This window comes from Lissotriton helveticus, chromosome 1_1 (genome assembly GCF_964261635.1).
Source record: "Lissotriton helveticus chromosome 1_1, aLisHel1.1, whole genome shotgun sequence".
Classification (NCBI taxonomy): domain Eukaryota; kingdom Metazoa; phylum Chordata; class Amphibia; order Caudata; family Salamandridae; genus Lissotriton; species Lissotriton helveticus.
The window spans coordinates 1,857,279,296-1,857,296,196 of NC_136057.1; the positions used below are offsets into that span (position 1 = coordinate 1,857,279,296).

At 45.7% G+C, this 16,901-nt stretch overlaps 1 protein-coding gene across 1 annotated transcript in view; it reads left to right on the forward strand.

The window, feature by feature from the left end:
* The window catches only part of UCHL5 (ubiquitin C-terminal hydrolase L5), a 244,634-nt gene that overhangs the window by 12,000 nt on the left and 215,733 nt on the right, over positions 1-16,901 (forward strand). Inside the window, exon 2 of the mRNA XM_078641508.1 lies at positions 10,203-10,266. Coding sequence (XP_078497634.1) covers positions 10,203-10,266 — 64 coding nt within the window. The remainder of the gene's footprint in view (positions 1-10,202; positions 10,267-16,901) is intronic.

Sequence of the window (16,901 nt, forward strand, 5' to 3'; positions counted from 1 at the left end):
CTCGCTGGAGTTGGAATCACTATGTTTTTAGAAGAAAGAAAATAATTTTTCTTTCTTGTGTCCCCTCACTCACCAGGGGTTTCCCCACGGTGACATGCTTCATCATTGGGTCCATCCCAGCCCTCTAAGGACTGAGGCGTGCTGCGACTTGCGAACAACGTAGGAGCACTTAAGTGATGGACTATGTGTGGTGCAAAAAGTGTTTTGTGGAGTGGAATTATTTAAAGTGGGTTAAAACTACCTACCTAGTGAGCGGCAAATGATTTATTCTTACTCCTGGGGGGTACATTAAAAACGGGGTAGAGTGCTAGGGATCCTACTGGCGATGAGTTAGGTGTACCTAGCAGTTTCTGTCAACATGTTTCGAGCTTCCCCAAACTCTTCTTCAGGACTACACAGGGAACAGCCCTGTGTTCGCCACTCCTAAACGTGCGCAAGTGAGGTTTAAAAATTATATTAAATGCTGCAATAATAAGACATGCATTAGTACATACGCAAAATAATGGTCTCGTAGTATCTGTAAGAAAGGAAGAAAAAACACACTATGTGGTTAAGGGGGTGCATAGCCCCCCCCCCATGGTATTCGTATATTTTATACATACACCAGACACAGAGAGTAGAAATGCCTGTGCCTTTGTCCATACTTTGAAAACGGGGAAAAAAAAGCCCAATGGCGTGTGATTAAAAACCATGTGTCTTTAAATACATTCATTAGCACTCAGTGATTAAACACACACATACCATATAGAAAGACAGACCATTACATACATGTATAGGGACCTAACTTTGCACCATGGATGTAGAGTTGATCGTATCCCTTCCAACCTTGGAGGAAAATGAGGTAAAAAGGTTGCCGTTTTAGTATTCGGCAATGTTATGATGGAAAAGTGCAGAGTCTCTATGGTGGCCGGAACCGCTGCCAAAACAAACGGAGACCGCTGGAGTCCGCTGCTGGTCGGCGCCTGTGGGGATTGTAAAAGCACTTACTTGGTGTCGGGATAATCGGGCGGAATCATTTCCCTCTTTCTCCCCCTTTTTGAAAATACAGCTTAACTCTGCTCAGCAAAGGGGCCCAAAACTCGATTCCCCTTTTTTTTCCAGCCCGATGTGTTGCCTCAATATGAGGACCGGGAGGCGCAACATAAACAAAGTCCAAATACCTACCCTAACAAAACAAAAAGAAAGACTTCCTGGCCTCATCAATGCTTGTTTTTCTTCTCCCTTCTCTCTCTGGTTCCACTCCCTTTTCTCTCTTGCTTCTCACTTCTCCCCTCTTGGTTTCTCATGCTTTTTATTTTTTCTCTAGTGATTTTTGACCAAATATCACAGAGTTGCTACCGTTGCTTCTCGCAGTTGGGGTGGGCAGAAACACAGGCTTGTAATGAAAGTTGTGTTAGTGAGTTTTCCCCCAATCACACGCTCTCAGCAGTCCCTGGTTCTGCCAGTAGTGTTTCTTCTGCTCATGTATGATACCAGTTAACTGTGTCTGAGAGTAATGAATGCAGGTCCCCTGTGGTGCAAGTGGGTGCTATTTCCGGGTAGTGCCTGCGAGTGATGGACTATGAGGTGGTTGGTCCTAGTGTGTGTGTTTTCCTGGCATCTGTACTGTAAGTACTGTCACTATGTGTTCACCCTTCTCTCTGAGTGCTGCCCTTATGTGGTACCTGTCGCCCCTTGGTGCTGTCCCTCGGTTGTGTCCATTGCCACTACCTCACAATGCTGCCTCATTTGTGTGCCATCTGGGTGATATCCATGAGTGGTGTCCGAGGTTCTGCTAGTGGGTGCTGTGTGGGGGGGGGTGCCTTATGTTTGTGATCCTGGTTGCTTTCCATTGGTGGTGCCAGTTGCTGGTGCATGTGGGTGCTGCTCTGAATTGTGCTTCCTGTCTGCAATCCTGAGCGAACGTTCTAACTGGTCCCACTTCTCTGCTTGTGTTTGGCAGCTGTATTTGCCCCAAGTGTAACATCAGTGCTGTCTCTGGGTGGCCGTGGCTCACGTCCCTGGCTGCTTCCCGTTGTTTGTGCTCTACGGTGGTATTGCCGTGAGATGCCTGGGATAAACACCTTCCTTATGGAAACTGTTTCAAGTCACCTACTGCTTTCAGGGTGTTGTAGTCTTTTATTTTATTGAGCTAATTAGTCTAATACACCTAAAAACAGACAGTGATTTTGTAGGTGAAAAGTTCTGAACTGGAGACAGAACCCTCGAGGACCCAGAGGGAGTTGGTCACCCTAGTGGTACTCATGTGTGATTTCCTATTGGCAGTTTGCACGTTAAAGGTGCCCATATGAATCTTAACACTCGTCATGGGTGCCCCTAGGTAATACCTGTAGGTGTTGCCACTGTGTACTGCAGCTGAGTAGTAGTATGTTTGAATAGTAAATGGTGCTCCAGGGTATTGACCCGACAGATGAACCTGACTTCCATTTCCAGTGTATTTAGGAGACGCTCCTGATGATGTACAAGCGGCAGAGTGCTACTCCTAGATGTTTCCCTTCGCCCCCTAGGTGCCTGGAATGAATGTATGTAGCATCTGTGGGCCTGCTGCCTTTCAGCAGTATCTCTGGCTGCTGTCCTGCGCTGGGTGATGTTTCTGTGTGTTGCCTCTGGACGGCCCTGGACGCGCCAGTCACTGTCTCGTTCGTGCCCCTGGGGGAGGGGGCTCCTGTGTACTGCCCCCCCTGGTAGTCATTGCTCCGCGCGCTCATCCCCTGCCCGTGCCTCCCACAGGGCCGGTGGGGGGGCAGGCACCTGGGATGCTGTCAGCTTGGAATGTCGGGGAGCCGCGAGGCGTTGCCAAGTGAAGAAATGCGGCAGCACTCGATGTACCGTGGCCTCTGAACCCTGGACGAGGGAGGAAACGGAGACACATGCCTGACAACACTGGGCAGAACCTGACCACCACAGGCCGGGTGACCCCCCCTCCACCCCGCAAACACAAGCACCCACCACAAAGATGTCACGGTCTGCAGTGACACTCCAATGCCATCATACCTGCACACTGGCTCTCCAAAACAATGCCAACCCTTCACACAAACACTCCTACACAACTAGCTACGATAACCTCAGCATTTACTGCCACCGAAACACCTTTCCACCCTCCACTCAGGCACAGCAACCTTCCAACTCCCACAGTGAAACCCGCGTGCTGGCGTCCCCCTGACTACTTTCTACACACAGACACCCAACTCTGGTACACCAAACAATTGCTCACACAAATAGCACTGACAGCCTCTCAAACATGAATTCCCCACACTTCTACACCATTGCAATAATATCCCTCCCCCAAACAGCACTGACGGCCTTGGCAACACCCTTCCCCCTCACACTCCCCACATACTGAGCCACCAGACGCTGTCACTGCACACCGACAAACCCCACCTTCACACTTCTCTTTCACTGCCGAACCCACACTGACAGGCTCCCCAGATTACCACACTGTCACCCTGCCACCCGCCAGTACTCCCCTTGCCGGATGACACCCTCACCACACCTCCCTTCTCTATGAAACACCAATGCTTCTCTACCACCCTCCCCCCCCCCCCTACAGACAATGATACCCTGACGCTCCTGAGTGGGGCTTTAGGAGCAGTGTTATGGGAGAATAATATAAATTGGTGGGGGTACTAGGTGAGAAAAAACACCTTTTTAAAAAAAAAAATTCTTTGCTTACATTTTCGAAGACTTTCAAAACAGAGAGGGTGTGTGCGTTTTTGTCTGTGTGTATGCAAAAATTCCTTGTGAAATCCGACAGACACCTCACCATACCCGACTGAAAAGCACCTGTACTAATCTATTTACCAGAAAATTCATCAATTAGGGATTTGTAACACCCCAAACACCTCCCTGATCCTGATTCTGGAAACAGGCAGGTTCTCAATGACCATCCACAAGCCGGCCACAAATGAGGCCCACGCTCTCCAGGAGCATGTTCACATGGAGAGAAGGTGCTCCCAAGAGTTTGGCCAGGTGGTGGTCCACCCTGAAGCAGCAGAGGCCAAACTCCTGGACGTACTAATAAGCCACCAGAAAATACTTTGCAGAGTCCATCCAGGACAGACAGTGGTGCAACCCCAGAGGGATGGTTAAGCCACCACTCTATGGAGTCCACCCAGGAGGGGTGGAGGCCCAACTCAGTAGGATCACATCTGGACTGCCTTTTTATCTCTAGAACACAGTACTACAACCCTCCAATTCCTCTCACCCGCTGTTAGAAATGGGGTAGTGTGGTGCAGAGCGGGTGGGCCAAACTTCAGAGGAAATGTGTAAAGCATCTACGCAGCACACACAGGCGACAAACAAGGCACACTACAAAAAGAGACGACACCAGTTTAGGGGAAAAACAGTATGTGTATTATAGAATCAATACATTCTAATGGAATCACAGGGGCATATAAACTGTGCCAGCCGGCACTAGGTAACAGTTTATATGGGGACTATTTACAGAGCAGCACCCAACGGGCCGCCCCCAGAACCATCGCTGGTACAGTTCGGATAAATGGAAGGGTGAAGAACAAAGGTAAAGTCTATCACTAGATATATAACATCCAGGGCCTTCTGGCTAGATCATGACCTGCACGACCTTGTTAAAAGTATCAGGCCTCAACATAAGGCATCCTCATTGGCATGAAGCATAAACAATAGACCCAGAATAACACGTCCGGTCAGTGTATCAACACACTATGCACCATCCTAGAAGGAAAACATTAGGCATATAACAGCAGGCAATAAAACTCTAGCACATTGGCATTAGTATAATCATCTGGCCTTTGGCATACTCGCATGAGGCGTCTCAATATGAACAAAAACACATGATACAACAACCTGCGAGCATAGAGACATCCTTAGATCGGAACATCTACAGCAGGCATCATTATGCCTAGATTGGAGTAGAACGGCCCATTAGGCATAACCCGTAAGCATCAGGGCCTTACAATAGGCACAAGAACACCTGAATACATCTGGGCATCAACCTCAGGCGATGCTCCCAAGGGCCCCCACTCACCAGGCTCCTCTTGCACGGATCCTGTCTCTCCCCGCCCGGGCCATCTCCTCTCCGGCCTTCACCTCCTCCGGGGTCTCAAGTACTGCAATGCGGTGGGGGCAGGCACCGACAAGGTGCCTTCGACAGCCCTCCGTCCGTACTCTCCAGGCAGCCGCTGGCACTGCGGCACTCTCCCTTCCCCTTGGGAGCCCTGCCGACTCTCCACAGCACCTCTTCACCGGCGGTAGGCTCCCGCCCTCGTTCTGCCCTCACCTCACGCGGCTTCACCCGGGTCCCCTCCTGGGACCCGGGAATTCTATAGGAGGCCCGCGCGGCGCTCCGGGACTCCCAGGCCAACAGCCGTGATCCTGGGTCATTCCTCTTCTTTTTGGGACACTCCTCCGCTCACGGAGAGGCCCCTCCTACTTCCGGCCGGGCGAGGTCCCGACTTCTTCCGTGTCGCTGGGGCATCGCGGCAGCCCTGCTCGTCTCTGCAACCCGGGTTGCGGCGGTAGGCTACCGCCTTCAATTGGAAACACTTGCAGGGTGGGCACCCGCTACTACAATATGCATAAAGCGGGCTAGGCACCAGCTATAATTTTCAGACAGCAGAGCGTCCTCACGCGGGTAGGCTCCTGCTAATTTCAGGATAAGACCCACTTTGCGGCAATCACGCGGGGTAGGCTCCCGCTGTGAAAACAAGTGCACAGGTCTCCCTGGCCACATGCCCCTTACCACCCTTGGGTCATGAAGAATAGCGCTGAACAGGCGCTAGGCAGCCCCACCAGCTTCAGGGGCCAAAGCCAGTGCTCCTCTTCTCCTGGACAAACAGTACCTAGCGCCACCCTTGCCAAGCGCTCGATATCAGGCAGGATACAGTCACTTAGTGTAGCGCCGCCCGCCAGACTTAGCGCTCACCTTACGCAGGGCATGCAGTCAGGGTCCCACGAGGCGCTAGGGTGCAGGCAGGGAGTACAGGCCAGACCAATATAGCGCTCCTTTCTTCTTCAGGTGCTGGCTAGCAGAGCAGCAGGCACTACTGGGCAAGGTCAGCAGTCAGTGGGCACTCTTCAGGACAGGGCTGTAGGTCCTAGGAACCATCCTCCTCTGTAACGTGGCACTCCTCCTGATACAGCAGCCTTTACTCCGGCAGTGGGGCCCTCACTAGCCCTGTGGACATCAGAGGGGTTGCAGTTGGGCACAGGGGCCAGCACACAGGCCCATGTGGCGGTACCTCCTGGCAGTAGGTCCCCTCACGTTCAAGTCCACGCTCTGTCTGAGCACATGGTGGCGCAGCCCCCCTATTTATATGCCCCTCACCCCACCTACCAGACAGTGCCAGAAGCTTCTAGAAGCGTCTGGGGAAACCAGTCCTGACTGGCTCAGGGGGCGGTGCAAAGCACCCTGGGTGCCAGGTTTCCCTCCAAAAGCTGGGGTTGCTGGGAAACAACAACTAGACTGCTAACCCACCTCAGCCAGCCGGCACAACACACAGCCATGGCACCCATTTTAAAAGCGACATTTTACCAAGGTGCATTCTTATAATGGGGGAATTACAGGTGTGTACACCATTGCATCACATTTGACATTGGTATTTCAGATTCTCAAACATGATGTTGATTCCCACAAAAGCGAGAACATTTAGGGGAAAAAGGGCCAAGTCCAGCACCCGCCCTCTCCTTTCTCTCTCGTGCACTCTCCTCTCTTACCTCCCTTTACTCTCCTGCTCCCTCCCTTTCTGCCAATCAGAGGGCTTTGACCTACTGTTGGCCTTTCCTGTATTTTTATGAAAGACACCTCCATCCATAAGGCTCCTCCATCATACCCTCCCTTGGCTGTACTTTGCCATTTCTCTTATCCCACCATGAGGCCTTGGAAGTGTTCTTAGGTGAAATAAAGCACTTTATAAATACCCAGCATAGCAAATCAAACCCTCAGCTGACATGAGTTTTGGAGATTAAGGACCTATAGCAAAATACACGTGAGAGTCCTGCCAACTGCAACATGCCAGTCACGTAGCATGCTACGTTCATGCAAGGGATGGATGTTTTTAACCCTACTCTACGAATCATTGCACTCTCACCCAGGGCAGCGTCTGTGCCACGCTTTCACTTGAATAGCGAACGCGTCCTTTTTGTTAGACGATCTGCGTCTAATGAAAGGTCTATGGACGCTATTCAAGTAAAAGCGTGGCACTGGGCACTTTTCCCCAAAAACGTATTTACAATGCAATGGATTGCTCATTTGCGGGAGTTTAAGCTATTGTAATTACAGCGTCAATAGCTCAAACTCTCATAAATGCGAGACCTGTTGGATTGCAAATGCTTATTATACATTGGTGTTGTGTTTCTTTTGTGGCTTTATTTCATTGTTAGGTACTGTTAAATGCTTTGCACTAAGTTGCTTTGATCAAGCCTTGCTGCTGGAAAACCATAGCTATCCAGGGTTGAGTTTATGATTGTTCAAACGAGCTTGACTGGACCCAATATAGGTTTTGCTAGTGTATTCCACGATCAGGACCCACAGCCATACCATATAATACACCCAGATCCTCACGAGGTAAAAGCATTCATAGAGTGCATTATATACTGAGATGATCCTGTGGCGGTTTGGGAATTTGCGCACCTTTTGATGTTTCTGCTGCTCATTAGCTGCTATCAGAGGGATTTGTTAACTTTGTGTTTGTATGTTTCTTTCAATTTAAAGTTGAATTATTTCGAATGTGGATGGCAAGCTTAGACTGGATCAGTGAATTATTTAGCAATGTATTTTGAAAACTCCTTAAAACTCTCCCAGAGCTTGAAAGAAGCATGAAATGCCATCAAGGACCTACATTCTCACATGTTCTCTGTAGCGTCCATTTCTAAGACTGTTCAGTAATTGCAGCGCAGTTATGATTGTTTTACAGATACAAAGCTTTGCAAGGAGGGCAGCCAGGACAGCAGAGACCGAAGTATGTGAAAATGGCCACAGTGGCTTTACTAGAATAACTTTTCCCATTTTGCTCAGGGGTAGTCACGAGGCACTAAAACATGCAACTCTGCTACCCGAACTCCCTCAAGCACTGTCTTAATTCCCTCGTCTGTTATTTCTTGCTCACTCACCTATGTTGACCCAACTCTTTTTGTTCAAACTATATCACTGCCTAAAGCATTGGCATGCTGCATTTGGGATTACATTTTTTTCTCTGCACGTAAGATCGGCAAGTGGCACATATACCATATATGGGGTCCTATTTGCCTGCTCCGTTATTCTTGAGCCTTGTGTTTTTTGTCACCTCTCAGTGCCACCTCACCCTTCGTGCGAGAAACTGCACATTATACCTTTTCTCCCATTGTACTTTATGAAACGTGCTGTTTTCAATTGTTTTGTGCAGCAATGGACTGTTTTTTTTTTTAACACAAATGTTCAATGCCAATTCCTGTACAGCTCTTTGAAACCCTTGAGCCATGATCCGTGCTTTAGAAAACCCGTTTACATAAATAAAAGGCCATAAAACCTTGATTGTTGAATACTTTTGTGCATCATTTCATCGGTTTGACGAATCGGTTAGTCGAGGCAAGAATACCTGACATGAGGGGTGCTTGACATGCTTGTGGACATAGAAAGAAAACAAAACCAAATATGTGAGAATTCAGTGGCGCCAGACTAATTGTTGAAACGATGTTGCTGGCAGGTGATTTTAGTCACTAAACATTTTTTGATGCTTACGTGAATATTGGGGGCGGGATCCGCGACTCTTCCAGTGGACACATCAGTGCACATTTATGATTCATTAATATATTTTATTAATATTCTTGTGGAATTGCTACAATGGTGAAGAGTGTGGGTAACTTGGTGTTGAGGCCTTGTAGGTGAGAAGATCAGCCGACCAGTGTTAGAATGTAGGTAAATTGAATCCTTTATAGCGGAAGAAGAGGCTTTACGGCTTCTAAGAAGTAATGAGCTCTGTGGCAGACCGAAAGATTGAGCGTTAAATGTTAACACGTTTGTGTGTCTGTTGGTTACCATCCTTAGGTTTTTAATACCATATTTATAGAGAACCTCACATGAAGGTTAACGGAGCACTTAGCATATAATGATGGAGAAATCAGAATAATAAGGTAGAGCATGCCAGAGTTGCAGAGCTATGATCAATATTTGAAAATATTTGTTTGCTGGGTTTAATATTGGAGATGAACATGTACCTTTTGAGTGGTTTGTGCGTAACCTAATGTTCACTATTAAGCGGGTTTACTTTGAGGAATCCAAAAAGCCTCACTTGCTAGCTATGATGCTTATTTTGGAGGAAGTGTGTTTTTGCCTAATGCTTGCAAATACGGGTTTTGAGGTCACTCCCAAAGCTTTTAGGGCCACATGCATCAAGCATTTTACCGGTCGCAAACTGTCCGATTCGCAGAATCGGCCTGTTTGCGACGAATCGAAGGGAATCGCCGCAATGATTTCCGATGAATCGAAGGGAATGCAGTCGCAAAATAGGTCATCGCTATTTATTGTGATTACCTAATTTTCAAATGCATTTAGAGATGCATCAAGCCTTTCCTAAATGCGACTTCGCATTTAGGAAATGCTAATTACCATCCACTTCAAATTGATGGTAATTTGCAAAAACTTTGAAAAATGCACAAAAGTGCATTTTTTTAAAGTGCCATGTGGCGCACACACATCCCTTAGGGCATGTATGTGCGTCACATGTGCACACTTAGCTGTTTTGGGGGAGTATCAGGGGGGCCTTTGGCCCCCTAGCACCCTTGAAATTGCATTCGCAATTTGTGATTACCTAGTTAGTAATCGCAATTTGTGAATGCTTTCCCATTCATTCCTATGGGCCCATAGAAATGAATCGGAATGCATTCCCTAATAGAGATTCGCAATTTGCGATTCGCTATTGGGGAACGTGTAGGAATCGCAATTTTTTTGTGTGATTCCTACATGCATAAGGAATTGCAATTTCTAAATAGCGATTCCCTAATCACTATTAAGGAATCAAAAATGTCTTCTCTTGATGCATGTGCCCCCTCAGTCTCTAGGCCGTGCTAGGCCTTGCTTATAGGTTTGGAGGATCTTCTAAGAGCAGCTTTCTGAAGGGGACATGTTCTACTTTGAGTGAGCAGAATTTGATGTATTGAAAAGTACACCTGGACAGTAGCCCATCTTGTATTCTTTTTTTAATTTTTTTTTATGTACACATTTGCTTAACTGTCTTTCTTCATTTCAGGCTGTTCTGGAGCACAGGTTGAAGAAATATGGAGTTTGGAGCCCGAAAACTTTGAAAAACTGAAGTATGTTTATTATTCATTGTGTAGCTCCTACTTTAAGTGGATGAAAAGGAATAATGTGATTATTTGCAATCTGGATGCGACTTGAAGCTTTTGTTGTGTTTTTATGGGGCTTTGTCGTGTTAACCTGCACTTCACATGGAAGTTAGTAGGACATTATTAAGCACACTGTATTATCGTAGCTTATTTAAAAAGAAAGATTGGTCATGCATTTTTTTTTTGTAGTTTATTATTTATTTGTTTGCAAAGTTCATCCCGATCAACAAAAAAAACATCAGTGAAGTGTTCTGTTATGTGTCCTTTATGCAATTTTTAGATTTTCATTGCTAGTTTTTAGGTCAAGCACAGACAGCACTTGCACTTTCTCTTCAAGACATGATGTAAATACTTTGTGGTCTTACAACCCGCCATTGCTTTTTGTTTATTTTAGTGTTGTTTAAAAAGCCTTGCTTCCAAGTGGTTAATCATTCCTATTTGTCCCTCCATTTCGTTGTTTTTTCACTCCCACAGAGCAGTGCCCCATTACTTGTATTCTTCCACTTGTGTGTATTTAGGCTTATTTCTGTGCACTAATTTTTTTTGGTTTCTGCACGGATGCATAGGAAGGCTCCCCCATCTTCCAATTTCGAGCGCAATTGAAAACGGACCTGTTAATCTTGTTACGGTGCACGCTTTCATGCTTCACCATTGTGTGCCTTTTATTTTATTAGCACATCACCCGACAGTCGGTAACTGGCTCTGTAATGACTCCAGTATGTGAAGCCGCTGTCCCGCACACATGCCTTTTTTTTTCTGCCCCTGTAAAAAGGGCTTTTTGTCTGGTTTTCTCCTGGCTTATTCTGTGCTCATACCTCTCCAGCTGGCTTATTCTGTGCTCATACCTCTCCAGCTTGGGGGACTGGGCACCTCAATATTGCTTCCACATGTCCCCACAGGAAATCACAGCAGTCTGTAGAACAGAGCCGCCCCTTGTTCGGAATCTGAAGGGGACCTACAATACTGCCCTGAATCTGCACACAACCCAAATCCTCCCTGGCTATCAGAAGTGATGGGGCTGAGCTAGCCACTGGTTTAAAGCTCCTTCGCAAACGCCTCCTAACAAGACCCTCTGTAAGAGAAAGACAACAGATTTTGCGATCTTTTGATTGGCTGCTGTGGGTGGCTTTTTTTTTTGAGTCTCTCTTAAATATTCCAATCCATCCAACTAGTTTCAAGAGACAGAAAGTTCAAGAGGAAAATAAATCAAGACTATAGCTGAGCCATCTTGAGGAAACAAGCCATTTGGGGTCCCTGTTCGGAGCAATTTTGCATTTTATTACACACTTTCTAGTATTAAGACCACATGAGGCCAAACCGTATAGAATTGCATGTTACATTTTCAGAAACCGGCTCTCTCAAGAAACTCTTGATAGTAGCTACCCTGGGTAGAGACGTGGAAGATAATTTCCACAATCAAAATTCCTCCTATACAATTTTCAACGGGACAAATGTTCACAGCTTTCCATTACTATAAGAGCTGGATTCTGGTGTGGGACTGCCATCCTTTCTTTTCAGACTGCTATTTTCAGTCCGAATGCCACTTAGGAATGAGCTCCAAGTTGTTGATTTGGATATAAAGCTATCATAGTTGCGCCAAAGTTTGGTGACACTTTCCAGACACCTGATGAAAAAACATTTAAAGGATTGGAGCGACGACCCGGACCGCCGCTGGTTGAGCCCAAGCTGCTTTTGTCTGCATTGTTTCAGTGTAAATGGGCTGTGCAAGGGGGATTAGATTTACCGCTGTTAGGGGGCAGGACAGCAGCAATGTGATAAGGGCACAAGCTGCCCTTCACATCGGGTGCTGCCTCTTCCTCGCAACAGTGAAAGTGGCGACCTGGCACAGAGGGCAACAAACACCTGCCAGCTCCTTCTGCTTCTCATTACCGCAGGGCTCATTTGAATCATTTCATTTTTTTCATCATTACCCAGTGCTTGCTAAACGCTTCCATGTGTGCTACTCCCAGCAGTGCTTAGAAAACCCAGCCCTTCCACCCCATCCCCAGGGTAGAGCAGGGGACATGTTGGAGAGGAGACAGCTCGTCACATTAAACTGTGGGTGAAGCAGTCTATCACAGAAATAATGTCGCAGCATTTCGAGATTATTTGGGTAGACTTTGAATTCGTGTCTGGCTTCGTGTAGACTTAGCAAACTGTTGTCATGTCTACTTTGTATTTGAAGTGAGTCTCTCTCTCCCTCTCCCTCTCCTTCTCCCTCTCTTTCCGCCCCCCCCACACACACACTCACTCTTTATACCAGTCGTATCTTCACGTCTCTCTCGCGTCCTCTCTTTAGAGCACTTTCTTCTCTTCCCACTCTCATTTCATCCACTCTCTCATTGCCTGCCACTCTGTCAATCTAACCACTGATCTAATTGTATTGCAACGCAACATTTATGCAGAGGTTACTACCCCTGTATGAGGCGCTGAAGCACATGATTTTTCTCTGACAACCACACCCCTTTACACCAATAACTTTTAGCCATACTGAATAGCAGCCACACTTGTGTACAACTTGGCTCAAACATATTAGCAAAGCCAAGGCTTGTTTCCATTGTGGCCTTGTTCTGCCAGGCACCTTAACCTTTCACTAAATAAAAATGCCTATTTCCTTTTGTAGTGTAGTTCCTATTATCCCAATAGGCTCTGCGCATTGGAATAATACCTTCAATAGTATAGGCCTAGACCAGACGTTAACTAGGTCTTCTTCTATTGTCGATATTAGACTTAAAGTTTTGGGTTTGCCAGCTAGCTCAGAGTTCACTAGAAACTTTCTCGAATAGGCAAGGAGGAGTTGAACCTCCCTGGATAGACAAGAAGAATTTAGTTTATGACAACCATATAACATGACAACTTTGCTCTCCCCTAATCAAGAGTGTATCTCTAGAGTCGTGTGAAAACAAAAGACGACTTATTTTACTCAGTCAGTACGTGCATTCTTAGTCTCACCAGATTGTAGAGAAAAGGAAGAGACGGGCGTGTTCAATAAAAGATGTTATTTATTGATCAGTCTCTTTTCTCATACAAGAGAAATGGATCGATATTATTGCAATACTTATGGTTAAGTAAAGTGCATACATTAAAAGCAGAAGTATAAAATAATACTGTAAAAACATTGATATGGTTTCTAAGCCATATGATGGTTTAAAATGGATAAAATAGATACATACACATATACATTTGACTAATCGTACTCAACTGGTGTTTCTAACTACGCCTACCCCAAATGTACCTGACCTAAGCCTAATACGTGGGCGGGAGTAGAAAGTAGCAGTTTAAGTTAAGTTTGTTTTGCCAAGTGACTGACTAAAGAATTCTCTGCAAGGGGTTATTCAGTTCTGTACCTGGAATCTAGGATGAATGAGGGATGGTATCTCTCGTCTCTGGTCTCGATATTCCAGGCTGCCTGCGAGGGCTACCCGGAAGTGCCGGAGCTGGATTTCTCGGCAGGAGAAAGCAGCTTCTCGTTCTCAGCGCGTCAGGAAGGCGGGGCTGCGCCAGCGGGGTCTGCTCTGGGCTTCGGCAAGTCTGGCTGCTCCGATCTCGTCACCACCGCGTGTGTTTGCATAGGGCAATATCGGTAATATTTATACCTTTAAGGTGCCGAGATTGACGTAAGGATGGACATAGATACGTCAATAAGGATGTCATACGACCTGGTCGTTAGCACATTCTTTTGCTGAAGTTCTCGGTGAAATCAAAACAATGGCCGCAGGGTTTTTCCCAGGTTGTCATAGGTTTGATTTGTTTTGAGAACTCCGTATGCCTTATCAGGGGCTGGAGGAATATCGCTTGTCTAATTAGATGGCAAGCGTTATGACCTAATCAGATAACACGTTCCTGTGCCGTAGTGTGGCTTAATCAGATAACGGTTCCTGCATCATGGGGGTTTTCTGCCTCATGGGATGGCTGCTAGTTAACTTGTTAACCAGAATAGGGGGATCGATACAGAACCTATAGGAATACATCACACCCACTCCACGCTAACTATGGACATATTTACGAATCTATGCATAGTAAAACATACTGTAGAGTATCGTGTATACCTTACCACCCCAAAATACATAAATGCATTTTGAAATTTTCAAATATACGGAAAAAACAGTCACATGTAATATATGCACTCAAGCTGTAGAATAATGCTAAAGTAATCACGCATATCTATACATTCTCACTAATTTGTATATGAGAATTTACACATGAAATGGCTCTTAATACAGAAAAAAGGTTCGAGACCATTCCATCACAGAATAAAATAATTATGAACATACCAGCGGGCAGCTAATGTCTATAAAGTATCTAAAAATATAAATTTTAGTTCTCTAAGAATAGTTCTTACTTTAAGCAGAAGATAAGTGTCCCGAAAATTTCGTAAAAATATTTTGGGGCTGCTGAAAAAAATTGCTGTCCGTGAACTGGAGGGAAAATTGTTCATGGTATTTTGCTATTCTAGTTGAAGGCCAAATTCAGGGAACGCCGTGTGCGAGCTTGCTCAAAAGTCTCCATTTCTGCTCTGGAGTGAGAACATCATATCATTTAGACTGTCGAAAAAGCTGTCAACAGCTTCCTGGGAGAGTTCCACTAACTCTGAAAAGGATGTAACCATGCATTCGTGCGCATGATTGTCTCCATTGACGTTTTGATTAGTATTGCTGACAGAAGGTCGTACCTGATCAATGCTGCTTTCATCTTGAACTTCACTACCCCTTAATCGTAGTGGTGAAGGTTCCACGAATGCCGTCATCAGGATTGGTAGCCGTTGAGGGCAGCACAAAGCATGAGCCTTTATTGGACTCAACAATGTTTCTGCATCCATTGGCGCATCCGATTGTAGCGTCAGACAGGTGTCTAACACGCATTCTTCTCCGCATAGCAAGCACCTTAATACAGGTAAAACACATCGATGCCACATTGGTCGAAATGAAAGAAACCAAGTCATGTTCAGATCTCTAAGCCGGGATAGTCCCAGGATTTTTGATATCCGGTCCCGGTATCCAATGGCTAGGATTGTTTCTTCCCTTGTCGCAGGTGTTTTGTCTGTGACATGGTTTGCCATAACGAAATATAAGGACTAGGAATAGTATTCCTGCAATTAGTCCCAAAATCAGGGGAAGTCCGCCAAAAATCGAATGGACGAAATCTGGAAAAATACCCAGTATGGCTTTGAATGGTGTTAATGCCATCGAAAATACTGTCTTAAATACTTTTGAGACTCCACTGGTATCAAAAATATTTAAGATTTCATTCAGGATTTCTGCGAAATGTATGGGGGAATTAGTTGATAACAATGAGTGAATCTCTGCAGTCGTCCTTGCGACTAGGAGATCATACGTTTCTTTTGATGACGTGAGCCTGGTCGGCGTCTGAAGAAGCACTGTTTTCATTCTGCTTAAAGTATCTATTCGAATAGAAGCAATTTTCAAGTTGGGCCATGCCCTTGCCTCCCTGTCTGGAAGGGAGCTGGGGAACAATAAGCGTCCACAGCACTTGACCTTCGCAGTCGTAGTTACGAGATAAGGAGTCCCGGGCATAAGACTACAACATCTGCGGTCCACAATTAGAACGGAACTCCCATTATAGAGTCTTTGAAAGAATGGTTCTATCTCTGTTGCAGGTGCGCCTAGCTGGTGACATGAAAGGTTATTTGAGTTCCCTTCACAGGCTCCATGCAAACTAATTCCATTACACAGAAGTGTACCGCTCAGTGACATTGCACAATTATTGCCACTAAGAAACACTTTCTGTCCTTTATTACTGACACATGCATGTGAATAGGGCAAGTTCCATGTTGTTTTAATGTACCCTTTTCCCAATTTTTCGTACATGCCAGCCTGTATATATTTTTGGCAGTATTGAAACCTGAAGGTAGATATTGGAATATTAATTATCCCATGTATTATCCATTCACTGACAGGTCGTTCTGACATTGTCACTGGTAATCTCTCGAGTTTCTCAATGCTCAGGATTGTATAATCAGCACCCTTTTGTGCCATACTGATTTGTTTATCAGTAAGGTTAAAGATATTGAATAGTGACGTTGTGTTGATTAAACGCCAAGGCACATAGCCTGAACGCAGATTTTGTAACGTCCAGCCAAGCTGTACAATAGAACGCAATTGGGACTGACCGTGTTGTAACAGCAGTAAGTCTTGCGATAATATGTTGATTGCTGAAGACACAATGCTGTCCAGAGAAAAAATTCTGGAGGACAGAGTCATTAACCCATTGTCCACTACAGAAAGTGATTTTTCCAAATTAATACGGTCAATTTCCCGTATACTTTCTGCTGTCTCAATTTGAGTCACCTTCCAGGCCTCGTTGTATGCTGCATATACAGAGGCTGCTATGAAACGTTTCTGACGCTGTTTGCGCGGTCCCATAATGAAATCACGCAAGTCAGCACCATCAGTAAGTAAAGTTAGGTGTTGCTTAATTTCTGCCAGTGTGGAAGTTTGTAGCCACTGAAGGCATAATTTGCCCACACTGTAGGTGGTTATTATCCCTGGGTGTTGTCTTTGGGAATATCTAGGGTCTGGCCTGGTCATTTTGAACCCCTGTGTTTTGTTCAGGAATCTGTCTTGACAGTTATTAGTATCTGT